This window comes from Syngnathoides biaculeatus, chromosome 16, assembly GCF_019802595.1.
Source record: "Syngnathoides biaculeatus isolate LvHL_M chromosome 16, ASM1980259v1, whole genome shotgun sequence".
Lineage (NCBI taxonomy): Eukaryota > Metazoa > Chordata > Actinopteri > Syngnathiformes > Syngnathidae > Syngnathoides > Syngnathoides biaculeatus.
In genome coordinates this window covers 10,018,110-10,035,297 of record NC_084655.1, presented here as the reverse complement: position 1 = coordinate 10,035,297, position 17,188 = coordinate 10,018,110, and the positions used below count along the sequence as shown (strand labels likewise).

Sequence of the window (17,188 nt, the reverse complement as noted above, 5' to 3'; positions counted from 1 at the left end):
TAAATTGACCTTAGGTGTGAATGTGAGTGGCAATCGTTGTTTGTTTGTACTGTATGTGTCTTGTGATTGGCTGGCAACCAATTCAGCGTGTACTCTTGCCCAAAGATAGCTGGGATTGTCTCTGGCACTCCTGTGACTCTTGTGAGGATAAGCGGCTCCAAAAATAGATGGATAAGTGGTGTTTACATAATTCACCCGCGGGACCTCGAGTTGGGGTGCGGGGTTCCGCACAGACTGTTTTTGTTGTTGCGCTTCCGGAGTAAAGGTGAACAGAGTTCCCGCCGTTATGCGAGTAGTGTTTTGATGTCGAACAATAAAGCAAGTTCTGTTCCATGTGTCCGACACACCGCCTCCAGCGCTACACTGGTGACCCCGACGTCAGTCCCGGCGTTTTCGAGACTGAAACGAACATGGCAACCGCCATCCTCAAATTGCCGGAGTTTTGGGAGACGTCCGCGGCAGCGTGGTTCGCACAGACGGAGGTTCAGTTCGCCCTCCGCGGGATCTCAGATGATTCCACACGTTACTACCACGTTGTCTCAGCACTCGGGAGCTCAACGGCGGCCAGAGCAGTGAACTTCATCACCTCTCCCCCGGCCCAAGATAAGTATGTTGGGATCAAGGCTCACCTTCTCAAGGTTTTTGAGCTTTCACGGCCGGAGCGTGCCCGACGTCTGTTGGCTATTAATGGACTGGGGGACAGCAAACCTTCCGAACTCATGGAAATGATGCTAAACTTGCTGGGCACGGAAGAGCCCAATTTCATTTTCATGGAACTGTTTCTCAGGCATATGCCACCGCATGTTCAGACGGCGCTCGCGAACAGTACTGTCACTGAGCCCCGGGCCCTTGCCGAGGAGGCCGACCGTTTCTTCCTGGCAACCCAGCGCTTCTCCCCTGAGACGCTGGCCGCGACGCGCAGTTACTCGCCTCCGGGCGCGGGGGTGGCATCCAGCAGGGGCCCCATCGCCACCGACGGCCGTGCTGGCACAGGCTTGTGCTACTTCCATGCCCGTTTCGGTGCGAAAGCGAAGAGGTGCCACGCCCCTTGCAACTACGACACGTCGGGAAACGCCAAAGCCCACGCTTCGCTGCGGCCGTGAGCGTGGGCGCGAAGAGCCGGCTGCTGTTCGTCAAGGACAACCTTTCCAGGTGCAAATTCCTTTGCGACACCGGCGCCCAGAGGAGCGTCCTGACGGCCACTGCGGAGGACACCGCTGGCGGGACTCATGGGCCACCCCTACTGTCCGCTAATGGCTCCCCTATCCTCTCTTATGCCATGAGGACTGTGGACTTGTGTTTCGGGAGTCAGCGCTTCACATGGGACTTTGTCACTCCCGATGTCTCATTACCTCTCCTCGGCACTGATTTTTTTTGTGCCCACGGGCTGCTGGTGGATTTTAAGAGGGGCCGTCTGGTGGATGCACTGACTTTTTCCACGGTCACCTGCGTCCGCAATGAGGCGACTTATGGCGGTCTCTCCAGTTCGCTCTCGGACGGCACCAAGTACCAACTCCTCCTTGGGGAGTTCCCTGGCTTGACACGGCCCACTTTCTCCTCTGCCACGACTAAACATGGGGTCGAGCACCACATTGAGACCAAGGGCCCCCCGATTCACGCAAGGGCCCGACGGCTTTACCCCGAGAAGCTAGCAGTCGCTAAGTCCGAGTTTGCCAACATGGAGTGTCTGGGCATCGTCCGCCGCTCGGATAGTCCGTGGGCCTCGCCACTACACATCATCCCTAAACCGAGTGGTGGGTGGCGACCGTGTGGTGACTACCGCGTTTAATGGATTCTGTGCTCAGGGACTTGCCATTTGTGTTCGTCTATTTGGATGACATCCTCGTCGCCAGCTCCTCGGAGGATGAACATCTGATGCACCTCCGCGACCTCTTCGCAAGACTTGAGCATCATGGCCTGATCATCAAACCGGCGAAGTGTGTTTTCGGGGTGCCCCCTATCCAGTTCCTCGGGCGCCTCATAGACAAGAACGGCGCCGCCCCCCTTCCGGCAAAGGTGGAGGCCGTCTCCGCTTCTCCCCGACCTCGCTCGGCTCGGGGCCTCCGGGAGTTCCTGGGGATGGTGACTTTCTACCACCGGTTCATCCGCCGGGCGGCCCACATCATGCACCCGGTCTATGAGGCTCTTAAAGACAAGGCCCCCAACCGGGACGTTGAATGGACGGCCGAGAGGATGGAAGCCTTCGAGGCTACGAACGTCGCGCTGAGTCGTGCCGCTATGCTGGCCCAACCGACCCACGGGGCCCCTGTCGCCAGCAACGCCAACTGTCGTTCATCTCTGAGTACACTACGGACATCCAACACATCGCCGGCAAATCCAATGTGGTCACGGACTGCCTCTCCAGGGCGATCGTCGGCATTGTGCATCTGGGTCTCGACTACTCCCACATGAGCGCAGACCAGGCCTCGGACCACGGGGTGCAGGCCCTCAAGACTTCTGACACGGGTTTGCGCCTGGAGGAAGTCGCGGTTGGTGACTCGGGCGTCAGGTTGCTGTGCGACCTCTCGGCTGACCAGCCTCGACCGCTGGTCCCTGCAAACTGGCGAAGAGCTGTTTTCGAGGCGGTCCAGAACCTCTCCCACCCCGGAAGGAAACCGTCCATGAGGCTGGTGGCCCAGAAGTTCGTGTGGCGCGGTCTCAAGAAAGATGTGCAGGCCTGGGTCGACTCGTGCGTGGCCTGTCAGCGGGCTAAGGTGCATCACCACACAAAAGCTCCCTTGGACCCCTTCGCTGCCCCCGAGAGGAGGTTTGACCACGTCAACGTCGACTTGGTAGGTCCACTTCCTCCCTCGCACGGATTCACCTACTTGCTCACCATGGTGGACAGGACGACCCGCTGGCCCGAAGCCGTTCCCCTCTCCTCGACAACGTCGTCAGACGTGGCCCGGGCGTTCATCGGCACGTGGGTTGCACGCTTCGGGACCCCGTGCGACCTTTCCTCAGATCGTGGCCCTCAGTTTACCTCTGAACTCTGGAACGCAGTCGCTGAGAGTTTGGGCGTCAAGCTGCACCACACTACCGCCTATCACCCCCAGGCGAACGGTCTTTGTGAGCGGTTCCACCGCTCCATGAAAGCAGCCCTGCGTGCCGGCTTGACGGAAGGCAACTGGTTGGATAAGCTCCCGTGGGTCATGCTCGGCCTCAGGTGCGCCCCGAAGGAGGACCTGTTGTCCTCATCCGCCGAACTCGTCTACGGCCAGCCACTGCGGTTCCCCGGCGAATTCATCCCGGACGCCACAGCGCCCTGGTCCGCAGCCAGGCAACGGTCCTCCCTGCTGGAGGCCGCAAAAGGGTTCGCGCCGGTTCCCACGTCGCAACATGGCACCCCAGCTGCCCGGCTGCCCCGTCACCTGCGCTCTGCGGATTTTGTGTTTGTTCGTCATGACACCCACCGTGGACCTCTCCGCCCCCCATACGACGGGCCGTTCAGGGTCCAGGAGCACTGGGATAAGAGCCTGCTCGTGGACATTGGCGGCGGACCCGAGACTGTTTCCGTGGACAGGGTCAAACCCGCGCACCTGGACATTTCCCACCCTTTGGGGTTGGCCCTCCCCCCGCGCCGGGGTCGTCCCCCTTTGCCCTGTGCCCCTGCGCCTGCCGGGGTGCCCTTGACCCCGCCTGGGCCCTTGTCCCGTGACTCAATGGACAGTGCGGCCCCGCCCCCTTCGGCCCCTACAGTGCACACCCGCCAGGGTCGGGTCGTCATCCCTCCACGGCACAAGGATTTTGACTATGGGTGAATTCTGGGGGGGGCTTGTGTGGTGTTTACATAATTCACCCGCGGGACCTCGAGTTGGGGTGCGGGGTTCCGCACGGACTGTTTTTGTTGTTGCACTTCCGGAGTAAAGGTTAACAGAGTTCCCGCCGTTATGCGAGTAGTGTTTTGATGTCGAACAATAAACCAAGTTCTGTTCCTGTGTCCGACACTCCGCCTCCGACTCCTTTTCTCCGGCGCTACAGATGGATGTTTATGACAGCGATTTATTGTGTTGCGTCCATGCATAAAACCTGCAAGAAAGACTTAAAATGCTGTACTAGGTATTTTCAGCAATTAGTGACGACACTGTAAAAATAATTAAATCACATAAACAAGTGCGCTGATTCCTTGTGCTTTCAACTGTAAATATTCTCTATTAACTTTTCATCTTGGTTGGAATTTTGTGTCCATAAGCAACGAAGTATATTGTTTTGCAAGCTCCATCAAAGAATGAGATACTCACGGCCAAAGAAACGTGTTATCATTAGTTGTTTGCAGTAAAGCCAGCAGGCCTTTTCTGTTGGCATGAACGCAACCAAAGACTCTGACCAAAGTCTACCACCTAAATTCCAATATTTGGTCCATCAAATTGTAATCATTTATTCCCAGCAGGCTAGTCTCTTCATTCCACAGCATTTCTACTGGTTGAGCTTTTTCCAGTCGTCTATGTGGACATTTGTTTTCAATCAGATTACCGCGTCTATGTGCTGCAATGAGTATCAAATCTAGTGAGGGGGTTCAGAATTAATGAGCTGCTCCTCAAAGGCAACAGCATCTTTCCGTCCTCTGATTGGATAGTCAGAGATAAACTGGTTACAGCTAATTTCGACTAGCAAATCATATCTGCAGCAATTTGTACAGTTGATTGCATCTCATAATTAGTACAATGCATATCTGGAGTATGATGTATTTTATTTAAATTGTTTACATTGTTGTCATTTTTATTACAATATTGATTTTAAACTACTCCAGATGTGTTTGGCATGGTAGTGCATTTATGAAGCATTTTTGTATAGTATTGATGGTTTCTGTATATCTCACATGACAGTGGTGGCATGAAGAAGTGGATGAAGTCTGGTTAAGAGCCCAGTGGAGGCAAAGCTACCAAATACACAACTGGACACTGGATGTTTGCAAACATACTCTCAAAAGTTAAGACGAAATAATCCTCCCAAAAAATTGTGGAAAGCAAGAATATTAATTACTTGATTCAAACATTGCTATATACATTTAGGGTCCACCTTTTGAACATTATAATGAAGCATAGGACTGCTGTTTGAAATACACAAGCAGAGATGGATTTCTGTTTTTGTTGGGCAGACCGAAGGATATTTTTCCCTGTAAAACTGGTCGAGTGCTTATGATGGAAGTCCTCCAAAGAACCAGCTCTTTTATCGACTTTTACAAGGATAAAACCTTCCACAAGAGTCACAGCAATAACAGGAAATGGCAAAGTAATGGAAAAAAAATCCAATCAAGGGAAAAATAATATTTAATGGTGTCCTGGAAATGTGGTATTTAGAATCAAGTATACAACGGTCACTTACATAGAAACACGTTAAAACGCATTTGTTGCATGTCAAGGATTGTTATGTGCCAGACATTGGCTTAAGACATTTCCTAAACTGGACCTCTTTTCTTTTTAGAGCCTAGACTTGCAGTCTAGCATACTGTGGATGATACCAGACCATTACTAATACTTGTCCCCCAATTATTACACTTCTTAAAACTTGTCAAAAGTCTTAAACCAACCTACCATGCACGTTTTGGGATGTGGTAGGAAACCGGAGTAGTTGGAGAAAACCCACTGAGACACGGGGAGAATATGCATACTCCACGCAGGCGAGGATGGACCCAAACATGAAACCCCAGAACTGTGAGGCAGATGTGCTGAGCATTTGTGCACTGTGCCATCCACTTTTGACATATGACGAAAATTGTTTTTTTCTGAGAACTGCAAACTACCTTGGAATGAGGCCACCTCTAGCTACCCACTCTATTGTCATTTTAGCTGAAGCTGCACTCACCATTGCAGTATATTTGGTAGGATATACAGAAGACAGTGCTGATTTCAGCGGGATGACAAATATAGGGTGTGAATGGTTCAGTAATTATTTATCCTTGATTCTCTATGTCACAGACATGTTATTAACACTACTATATTGAGTAGTTTCAAAAATGGATGTTTCCTTCAAAGACTGCTTGCAAATACTTTTACTTATTTTAAATTGTAATACAAACATTATTTTCCTTAATTATCAACGTTCAAGTGTTACTTGTACAAAGTACTTGGTACTTGTACAATTAATGAAGGTTTGATGGAGGCACTCTGGAACATGGAGTGTTTTATTTCCCTTCATTTTTTCAATTTCATCATCTCTCCTGTGCTTTTCTTCTCCTTGAACCTGCCAGTGACCCATTAAACTAGGATGTTATTTTTGGTGGAGTGCATTGTGCAGATGAGTAAGTGTTTGCAAAGGAGACATAGAATCTTGCACAGTGTGCACAGTAGTCGGGTAATGGAAGAACAGAGAGGTGGAAAGGATGCCGTTTAGCTATGCCATCTGTTACATCAGCGTGTTCCCTCTTTCATCCATTTCAGATTTTCCTTGCCAGTCATCTAATCAGTCACACTCCCGTCACTTAAAACATCTATTTAGATGTCAACATATGTATGTCACTCATTTTTTATGCTTTCTTTTGTGTGACTGCTCTTGCCATTCCGTATTTTCATCAAAGCCAATTTATAAACCATCTCTCTCCCCCTCGACCCATCTGTTGTGTAATTTAATCATGGAGGAAGTCAGGAGTAAACTCAGACATGTAGCCCGCCAACACTTTAATATTCTAATTTCTCATACTATAAAAGGCAGAATGGCAAAATAGCTTCCATGAGCAATAAAAAAAAACTATCACGCACTTGTATTGGAGTGTCTTTACCTTTGATTTGGCAGCATTCTTTTGCAGCTATGGAGTGTCAAAGAGGTTCCAATGTATTATCTTGGCAATGCCAGAATTGAACAGCTATATTAAGCACATCCCAGAAATTCTCAACTGCTTTACAATCAGAACTCTGTGGTGGGAAACACATTAGAGAAAATAATTTCTTATGCTCCTGAAACACTCTTAGGGCACCTTTACACTGAGCACGGTGCACAGTTGACCAACCTTTTTTCTTTGTATGGACTGTTGCTCTCAACAGATTCAGTAGGAGAGATGGTGACTGAGTGGTTAATTTCCAATTCAAAAGAGATTTATATTTTAATTGTGCATAAAATGAACTGTGCGCCAGTTGCTGACAAAATCACTGTTGAAATAACAAAGAATAAAGAACATGAATTTAGTGTATTTTGCTTTAGCCTGTTACTTTGACAAGTGCCACTATCAAATGAGTTTGACAGCAAAGTCTGTTTTATTTTTTTTTTCATGTCTAAAATTGTCAAAAATGATTGTTTACTTAATTATATCTAGTGCAGGTTTTACCATATTTGGACATAGTTGTGCAACTTTGCCAGCCCCTCTCGCATTGGATACACTGTCTGACACGACAGTGACACAGCTCTCAATTCGAGGCGTGGTGCCGGGACAACAAACGCTCACACTGAGCGTCGCTACGTGACCCGTCACAGTGTCGCCTCATCACGTCTTCACAGCACATTCGCAATTAATGGGTTCATCGATGGCACGCTGTCCCGCTAAATGCAGCGTGAAAAGGCTTTTATGGATGGACACACGCACACACGGCGCTTCTTGTCTTCCGCCGAGTCCCTCAGACTGACTCACTGAACCCCTAGGATTCAATCAAATCCAGAAAAAGAAAATTTTAAGTGAAAACTGATGAATCCTACCATTATCTTGGAATGTGGCCCTGCCAACGGTAAAGAAAATAATTGACTGCTGGAATAACCTGCTCTTGAAGGTGTCCCTCTGACCTCATCTGGGAACTTGGGAAATGTAGATCTGACAAACAGAAGCAAGGACAGTTCATTTTTTTACTGCCTTTGTAGGCTCCCTCAGGAGCCTTAGTCACAATCTGGAACCTGATTCTCATCATCTGGGGACGCGATAAGTAAGCATACCAACAGCAAAATAAGTTAAGTGGCCGTGAAGATTTGCTACACTTTAAATGGACGCAATACTGTACACATATTATACTCTGTTGTGTTGCTTATTACAAAAATCCAGACTTCAAGTGGAGCATCTTTCACTGTAGAAGTGAAACAAATAGACTAATCAAAACTATCAATTTCATTGGCACAGAACTAATGCAACCAACACAAGATTTAAATGACGTATACACAATACTAAAAAATTTCCTTCACACTTCTTTTTGTAATACAGAAGGTTGACGCCGTTGGATCAATATGATCAGTATGCGTTCCAGCGTCGTGATTCAACATGATGAGTTGGAGAAAATGTTCGACAAAATTAGTTGAGTTGATGAATGAGTTTAATGCATATTTTAAGATAAATGTGACACGTCCTGCATATTCCACTGAGTCAGATAAGTGGAACGTGTTGGTCTTTGCGTTAGTGCCCGAACATTCCTCTCTCTATTACACATAAATGTCTCCAGTGGAGAGCATCTAATCGGTTTCTAGCAGTAATATTTTACTCTTATGACCACTAAAGGACAACCCGTGGATAGAGATGGCACCCACAAACCTGCAATTTCATCTATTTCTCTCCCTAAGACATTTAGTAGCCGCCAGAGCACAGTTAACACAGCACAGAGTCTGGCTGACAGCATGTGAATCCTTCCACTCTGCCTTGCCTGTTCCTTTGTCAATGTGCAGTGGTGTGGATGCAATCATCTGCTCCCCTCCTCTGCCAGCCTCGCATATCAACACACAAAGATGGGTGAGCGAAAAAGAGGGAGAGACGTGCTTTCGAGGGGGTTCGACGTGCATTAGCGTAACTCGGAACAAAGGAAGAGAACAGAGGTTGAATCAGAATTGTTTCTTCCATGCGTGAACGGGTCATACCATTTCGGACACACGTCAATAACTGGAAAGCGGCATTAAGAAAGATTGAGCTTCAACCCATGACGTACAAACACTGAAACGGGCAGTCAGCGAACATTGACCTCACGTCCCACATGCAAGTGGTACACACGGCCACGACCTCATATGGTGCGGAGGGCAGGCTAAGTGGCAGCAAACTGATCATGTCTCTCCAGATGGTGCCAAGTGTGGGGGGGTGCGCAGAGGGTCTTCCCTGCTGCAAGTCATTTGCTCCTACTCAGGCCGGACATACCGTCAACACACACAAACCTACACACATCAGACCTAAATCGTTACAGTTTTCTCGACCTGCATCGATATCTCTTACTATCACAAACCACTGTCATGTTTCTGTCTTCCCCGCACTCAGCACACACGCACAGCTGTCCTGTGAGCTCCATGTTTAATCCTAGATGACAAACATGTCTGTGTTAATGTCGCATTGGCGTTAAACTTCCCCGCTTGTTTGTCTGAGACACTCAGCTCCACTCTGTCGTTATTACCTACCAGGTTGTGCCCTGTTTGTTTTTCTATTGTTGTTTTTAAGCAAAAGACAGACCAGAATACGGGTGCGGAATACTGCAAAGGCAGTTCCAATGATCCTAAAAACGATATCCATGTATACATTTTCTATAGTGCTTGGGTTACAGGTGCGCTAGAGCTAGCCACTAAATTGTTTTAGATCATATCGTTCAAACCAATACTGTCCTGGAACGGAATCGGCAACCACGAATTGTTATACAAATTTAATCGCTGCTAAAATTTCTGACTTTTTTTCTGTTTCCTCAATCATACATGGATTTTTACGAGAAATGAATATGAAAGAAAAGTTAGTATGAGCATGAGTTGTTTTTTGTTCTTCTTTTTTTTTTCATTTGTTTTTAATGTGGACACCCAAAATTAATGTCAACTGATTTTACTTGGAACCCTTATGGGATGGAATACATAACTTCTTCTATATGATTTGACCCTTCAAGTTCTTCCAAATTCTTTGGCTTGGTACAGCAGACTTGCTGCTTTAACGAGCCCCAAAGAAATTAGTGAAAGTTTGTTCAATCGGGACTCCTGGCAGGCCACTCATAGAGAACATAACTGTCATGATCCTGCCGCTTCAGCACGAGCTGTGTGGCTGCGCTGATTGGGAGGCACACACCTGTGCCTCATGCGGCCTGATCATCCCCCGCATATATAGGACCCGGTGACGACTGGTCCTGCGCCAGTTCGTTGAGCTTTATGTCCCGTTCCAGCACCCTCGTATTCCTGACTGAACCTGTGTGTACCGACCTTCGTCCGTTCTCCGACCAACCCCGTAAGCCTGACTCCTTGACACTCCTGCCTGCGTTGATTGGTTCCACGTGTACCGACTCCTGCCTGTCCGCTCATCTGTTGTCTTCGCCCGACGTCACAACTACCGCCGCTGCACCGGACTACCTGCTCGATCCCCGACCTCTGCGTACAATAAACGTGTCTCTTCTTGAACTACCTTGCGTCTTCCGAGTTCCTGCATTTGGGTCCTACCTCTCGTTCCGATGGTACGTGACAGAACGAACTGGCCTTCACAGGACCCAGCAGGAAAGACCCGGCGTCGCCGGGACCGACGCAAGGTAGACCGTCTGCCAGAGGACCAAGCCTGCCCAATCCGGGTAGGCTCCCTGATGTCCTCCACTTCCGTGTCTTACGCTCCGCCAGCGAGGTATGAATACGTCCCGAACACGACCCGTCCGGCTCCTCATATTCTTCTGGACTCTGACTTTTCGGAATATGAGGAGGACCACGATTTGTATGACCGGCTGCCTGAGTACGACTCCGACGAATTTGAATATGAATCTGCTAGTCCGATCTTTCACCCCAGTCAGTTTGCGCCGCCTCCCCGCGTTTCCAGCACCCGAGCGACTTCGCCCGGTAGATCCAAGTACACTAATCGGTACGAGGGAACCCGATTGGCCATCTACCCGGGACCTCCGCGTGGCGGACAGAGGAGACGCCCCGGCCGGGCGCTCCCTGGTGTCTCTTGCTGCGCGGCAACGAAGACACCGTCCTCCCACTCCTCGCCGGCAACGGTGAGACCGGCAGACCCGCAGCAGGTGGCGAAGCTTCCAGCCCAGAGGGAGGAGGAGTCGCCAAATCCCGAGGTGTTCTGCCGCGAACTGCGGGCGGAGATTGAGCGGCAGAGCGTGGAATTGGCGGCTCTCACGGCCCAGGTCTGGCAAGGATTGGCGATCCAGCCGAGCTACGCTGACGTCGCAACGGCGACGGACTCGCTGCTGACTCAGGTTCACGTTGCCGTGGAAACCGACCCGCTCCCTTGCCAAGTGCACGCCACAGTGGGAACAGACTCTCCACCTCGCCAAGTGCACGTAGCTGTGGAGACTGACCCGCCTCCTCGCCATTCCCACGTCGAGGTTTTGGCGGTTCCGAGCAGAGCTCACGCGGCAGTTGGAACTGACCCGCTCCCGAGACACGCCCACGTGTCAGTTTCGACTGACTCCCCGCCTACTCAGGTTCACGTTGCCCTGGAAACGGATTCGCCACCGCGCCACGCCCACGTTGCCGTTTCAACGGATGCAGTGCAAGCTCACGTGGCAGTGGGGACCGACCCGACGCCGCCTCACGTTGCTGTCCAGGAGGTGGCGACGTCTCCACAGCCACTTCTCGTCCGTGCTCTGGAGTGGCAGTGGCGACCGGCCCGCGGACGTTCCCCGTTCCTGCTCTGTCGGCGACCGGCCCACGGACGTTCCCCGTTCCTGCTCTGTCGGCGACCGGCCCGCGGCCGCTCCACGTTCCTGCTCTGTCGGCGACCGGCCCGCAGCCGCTCCCCGTTCCTGCTCTGTCGCCGACGGGCACGCCCTCACGTTCCTGTCCAGGAGGTGGTGACAGTTCCCCAGCCGCCTCACGCTCCCGTCCAGGAGGAGGTGGAGTTGGTGATGCTGCTGCCGCCTTCTCACGTTCCTGTCCAGGAGGGGGGGGTACTGGCGCCGCCTTCTCACGTTGCTGTCCAGGAGGGGGCGGTACTGGCGCCGCCTTCTCACGTTGCTGTCCAGGAGGGGGCGGCGACAGCGCCGCCTTCTCAAGTTGCTGTCCAGGAGGGGGCGGCGACGGGGTCGCTGCCTTCTCAGGTTGCTGTCCAGGAGGGGGCGGCGACGGGGTCGCCTTCTCAAGTTGCTGTCCAGGAGGGGGCGGTACTGGCGCCGCCTTCTCACGTTCCTGTCCAGGAGGGGGCGGTACTGGCGCCGCCGCCTTCTCACGTCCCTGTCCAGCAGGCGCTGGGGAGTTCTGTGGAGCCACCCAGGAGCTGGAGAGACTTCGGGGTGGCAGTCATGGTTCTGGTCCTGCTCTCCATCATCATCTTCGCTCCTGAGTTCGCCCAGCCACTTCAGGACCTGGCCTCGTTGGGTACAAATCCCTGGTCGTCGTGCAACGACGGCGTGGGAGGTTCTCGTCCGGAGCAGTGGCCTGCCTTGTTCTGGTTCCTGCTTCGCAGTTTTGTTCCTCACAGAGGTCGTCCGCCCGAATGGCCCCGTGGGGACCCTGGTGCTTGGCGTCCGGGTCGTCCTCCTGACCTGTCCACCCGGATGCCTCGTGTTTGGTGGCCTGGATGGCCACCAGTCTGGGGTTCGGGGGGGGGCGTGCCCTCCTCCGGACCCTCTTCCGCCCACCCCTGCCTGTTATTAGTGTCTGTTTTTTTTTCATTTAGGCACGTCTGGGAGCCGTGCCTTTGAGGGGGGGGTACTGTCATGATCCTGCCGCTTCAGCACGAGCTGTGCGGCTGCGCTGATTGGGAGGCACACACCTGTGCCTCATGCGGCCTGATCATCCCCCGCATATATAGGACCCGGTGACGACTGGTCCTGCGCCAGTTCGTTGAGCTTTATGTCCCGTTCCAGCACCCTCGTATTCCTGACTGAACCTGTGTGTACCGACCTTCGTCCGTTCTCCGACCAACCCTGTAAGCCTGACTCCTTGACACTCCTGCCTGCGTTGATTGGTTCCCCGTGTACCGACTCCTGCCTGTCCGCTCATCTGTTGTCTTCGCCCGACGTCACAACTACCGCTGCTGCACCGGACTACCTGCTCGATCCCCGACCTCTGCGGACAATAAACGTGTCTCTTCTTGAACTACCTTGCGTCTTCCGAGTTCCTGCATTTGGGTCCTACCTCTCGTTCCGATGGGACGTGACAATAACGACCCGCCCATTTGCCAGAGAAGTGGGCATTCAGCCACTGTGGAACAACAATAGTAAAATGTGAAAGGGTTTTCATCACAAATGAAAATCAAATCTTCATCATTAATAATTATGTCATCTAAAAACATTGTTTTCATGGAACCTCCGATATCTTAAAGCTTCATCATGTAAAACTGTGACATCATTTACTCCCGGGTTTGAGGATGAGTTGCATTTTGGCTTTATTGAATGACAAATGTCTAAACAACATTTCCTACAAATTCTCTGCTGAAACCTGCTGCCACCTGCATTCATCTCTATGTGCTAAAACAATTTCAGTAAAGGTTCAACAACAATTCTCCACTATTAAATCTGCTTGGTAACTTTTGCACCAGTCTCGACAAGGGACAGCATCATTCTCGTTGGTGAGAGATCGATTAATGCTTGTGATACTTTTGTAAATTTTTCATTAATAGACTCTGTTCATAGTGGTCTTAATTACATGATCCAGACTGGACATAAACAGTTGAGAGAAAATTACCATGAGAAGCTGGTTTATTATTTATAATGAAAAAGTGAGGTTCTCTCCTTGATACACACTTCTCTGCAGGCTTGCATCTATTATGCAAAAGCCCAATTAGCCGGAATAATGAAAAACATCTTGTGATTGTTAAGAATGAGTGACTCAGAAAGGATATTCTCCTGGCTCTATTTTATTCAGGAACAACTCTTTGTTAACATAACGTATTTTTTTTCAATGCCGTGAGATGTCTATGTGAAGTCAAAATGTCACAGATGGAAAAAGGACTATACCGTGAGTTAATACATCACAGCACGTCACAATAATCCCCACCACCAACGGAAGTATGACACCCCCCACCATCCAAACCACCTACCTCAAGTGGATGCTATAAGCAACATTCTAGTAATTGCAAGGTCCATCCCTCATATTTTGCATTTTCTGTTTTGGAAAAACAGAAGTATGCATATTGGTGTCAGCATTCACATGTTTAGACTGAATACAATTAGTTGAAATCATCTGCTTTATGGAGCATTTGATGTGAGCATTTAGATCAAATATCACTGACTGCAGCAATTAAATACAGTGAAGAGTGGTGAATAATACTTATGACGTCTGAATATAATTGTTAAACATGATCAGGCACTGTTAAGCAAAATCACTGCCTGAGTTTAGATAACTGTATCAGACAATGAAATATAGTAATTGCCTCAACAGAATGATCTACTTACAGTAAGTGTTTTCCAGCCTTTGTAGAATTAAGGGTCACATTTTACATTGTTAAAAAAATGTCACCACCAAATAAAATGATCACAAAAAGCGGATGCACAGGTAGCTATGTACCTTCTGCCATCTAGCGGAACAGAATTTCCTTCTTCTGTCTGTCATTATACCTCACTGTCATAGATAGAGGAACAAATATACACTATTTGTTGTCATTTGTTGACTCTCAGATCACCTGACTGAAAATGGATCATTTCCAAGGGGACACCTGATGATCTCTCAACGCATTCCAATCTGCCATGGGAGATTGGCTGGGTATCACTCATCTACCATATATCCTCTCTCTCTCCAGCAAGGCGGTTTGTTGCCCAGTGCCCACACATGAGAGTGGGATGTGGATGTGGAATATTGTTGGATGCTTAAGTGCTCTAGTTGAAAATAATCAACATGGGGCAGAGTCATACAGGAAGCAAAATGTGCATCTACATTTAATGATGCACAACAAAGCCAGAGTCAAAAGAGTAAAGCTGTCATTTGGGAGACCTGGGTCAAAACAATCCCGTGCACCCCCACCCAACCCATTTCTGCTGCATTACGTTCCCATTCTTGGTCTCCACGCTCACCACGGTGATGCATACACCCCCATATCCTACTGATAAAACACACCTTGTAGAAAAACCCGCACTGTCAATCTTGTAACATTCTCGAGCCTCTCAATTAGATGATTGCGTGGCGGGGTTAGAATTGAATGCCTTACTTGCTTTCCCTGGCCGGGGCCTTTGCAGCAGCTTCTGCACGGTGAGCAGGTCCTCGGTCTTCACCGCCTGCAGCAGCTCCTGGTCCTTCCCCATCTTCCGCTCTGAGACGCACTACTCCTCCAACATCCTCCGACAGAGGGGCGCTTCGGGCCGGCCTTCCCACGCGGAGAGAGCGCCACAACTAGCCTCAGTCCCCGTCCCTCCGCCTCCTCCTTCTCCCCCTTTCTTGGTCCCCGGCTGGACGAGACCCCCGTAGCTTTGGTGTATGATGGTATGAGAGAGGCAGAATAAGGGGGAGAGGGAGGGGTACGCAGGGATAGAGGGATGCTATCGTACCCCCACGCCCCCACCCCACCTTGCTAGGTGCAGCACCGACAGATGCGGGCTACACTGGGAGCCGCTGGCCTCTCTCAAGCTCGCTGCCTTCGGGATGTGGAAGCTCCGCGACTTCTTCGGGCCCCAATGGAGTAGGCGGCGGAAGGCTCTCCTAAAAAAAAGATTCTCCGACTGTTAAAAAAAAACGCGTTGTGTTTCACCGGGCACCTGAAACGACGTGTATATATAGCAAATATACTGGATCACAGCGGCTCAGCCGTGGAAGTACGCGAAAACAGGTCCGCGTCAAGCGGCGCTCTCGCGCTCTCGGTCGTAAACAGGGGCCAAGGCGGCTGCAACCATCGTTGCGAGTGCGCGCTCGCTTTGGATTTGGTCATGATTTCCCCCGCGTGGGGGCAGGAGTAGTGAGAGAAAAAGAAGAGAGCGGGAGGGAGGATGTGGGAGTGTGTTGGGGGCGGGGGGGGGGTTCCACGCACCCTCCAGATGGGCCAGCTCGTGGCGCTAATGTGCTCTCTTTTCCAAACCCGTCTGTATTCTGTTACGTCTTCTCCATGTGCCAGTGGTGAACCGGAGGGATGCTCATCAGGCCTATGATGCCAGCACCAATTCCAAATGTCCTTCGTTTGTCTGCTTAACCCTTACATAATATTCCTTTTCTATGTCCATTTTGACGCAGGCTAAGAATAGTATCATGATAGTCTATATCAAGATATGAAATCCAGATCTTTTCTAATGTCTTATGTCAGCACACGTACGAGTGGGCCTTAATCCTTGTCAATGTTTCAGAGTTTCAACATGCAACATTTATAACTTAAATAGAAGGGACACATCCATCCATCCATCCATTGTCGGAGTTGCTTTTCCTCACAAGGGTCACGGGAGTGCCAGAGCCTATCCCAGCTATCATTGGGCAGGCAGTGAGGTACACCCTGAACTGGTTGCCAGCCAATCGCAGGGCACATAAGGACAAACAACCATTGCCGCTCACAATCACATCCAAGGGCAATTTAGAGTCTCCAATTAATTGCAGTATAGATACTTAGTGCAAATGAGCGTTGTGACTGATCAAGATTGTACAACTTGAATTATCACATACATAAATCAAGTAATGACTTGACTCCAGTTGCTTAAAATTTAGTTGGGACAAACCTGACTTGCTTGATTTCTGCCATAGAAACACAATACTCGCTGGAAACATGACATGACATATTTTTGACTAGTACATACTGTATGTGACTAACACCTCAGGTTTATAGTATTTAGTTTGAATGATCATTCATGTGCTATTTTACTCTTTCAGTTTCAAGATTGTCCTGTAATCCATTGCAGACCAACATGTGGATGTTTCTGTGGGTACCTGTGAAAATGTGGTGTGAACACAGACACTCTTTGGATGGCATCAACCCCACCCCCCATCCCGTGAAGAGCATCCCCTCTCTCTGTCCCATAGAAATACACATATACTGTATGACTTTGATTCAATTACTGCTTCACCTTCAAACACCAAAAGGGCCATGTTTCTGCAGGAATCAGTGCAAATGTGTTAGAAATACATCCAGACAGTTAACAGGCTCTTGGATTAACACTTTTACTACTGTCCCATTAAAAAAGTATTCAGTTGTACAATATGTTTGCTCGGATAGTTTGAAGATGTCCTACATTCATTCATTTTCCTTGATTGACCACATTGGTGAATCTAAAATCCTTTTTAATATATATAGGTCAAATCTCATCCGGAACAGTCTCAGAGTATACAAACTTTGTAACACTGGTAGCCTACAAAAGAATAAAATTTTAAAATATTTTTACTTGGAATAGTTTGGTCATTTTTGAAAAAAAAAGTCATAAAATTTCAATGTGAACTAAAGACATTTGGGAATATTTATTGCCATCAAATATCAACATGG

At 49.6% G+C, this 17,188-nt stretch overlaps 1 protein-coding gene across 5 annotated transcripts in view; it reads right to left on the bottom strand.

Moving 5' to 3' along the window:
- caskin1 (CASK interacting protein 1) overlaps positions 1–15,674 on the bottom strand; it is a 92,822-nt gene extending 77,148 nt beyond the window's left edge. For all 5 annotated transcript variants that reach the window (XM_061846539.1, XM_061846541.1, XM_061846542.1 and 2 more), the window contains exon 1: positions 14,945–15,674. In XM_061846539.1, coding sequence (XP_061702523.1) covers positions 14,945–15,038 — 94 coding nt within the window. In that variant the 5' untranslated portion in view covers positions 15,039–15,674. The remainder of the gene's footprint in view (positions 1–14,944) is intronic.
- Positions 15,675–17,188: the final 1,514 nt, after the last annotated feature.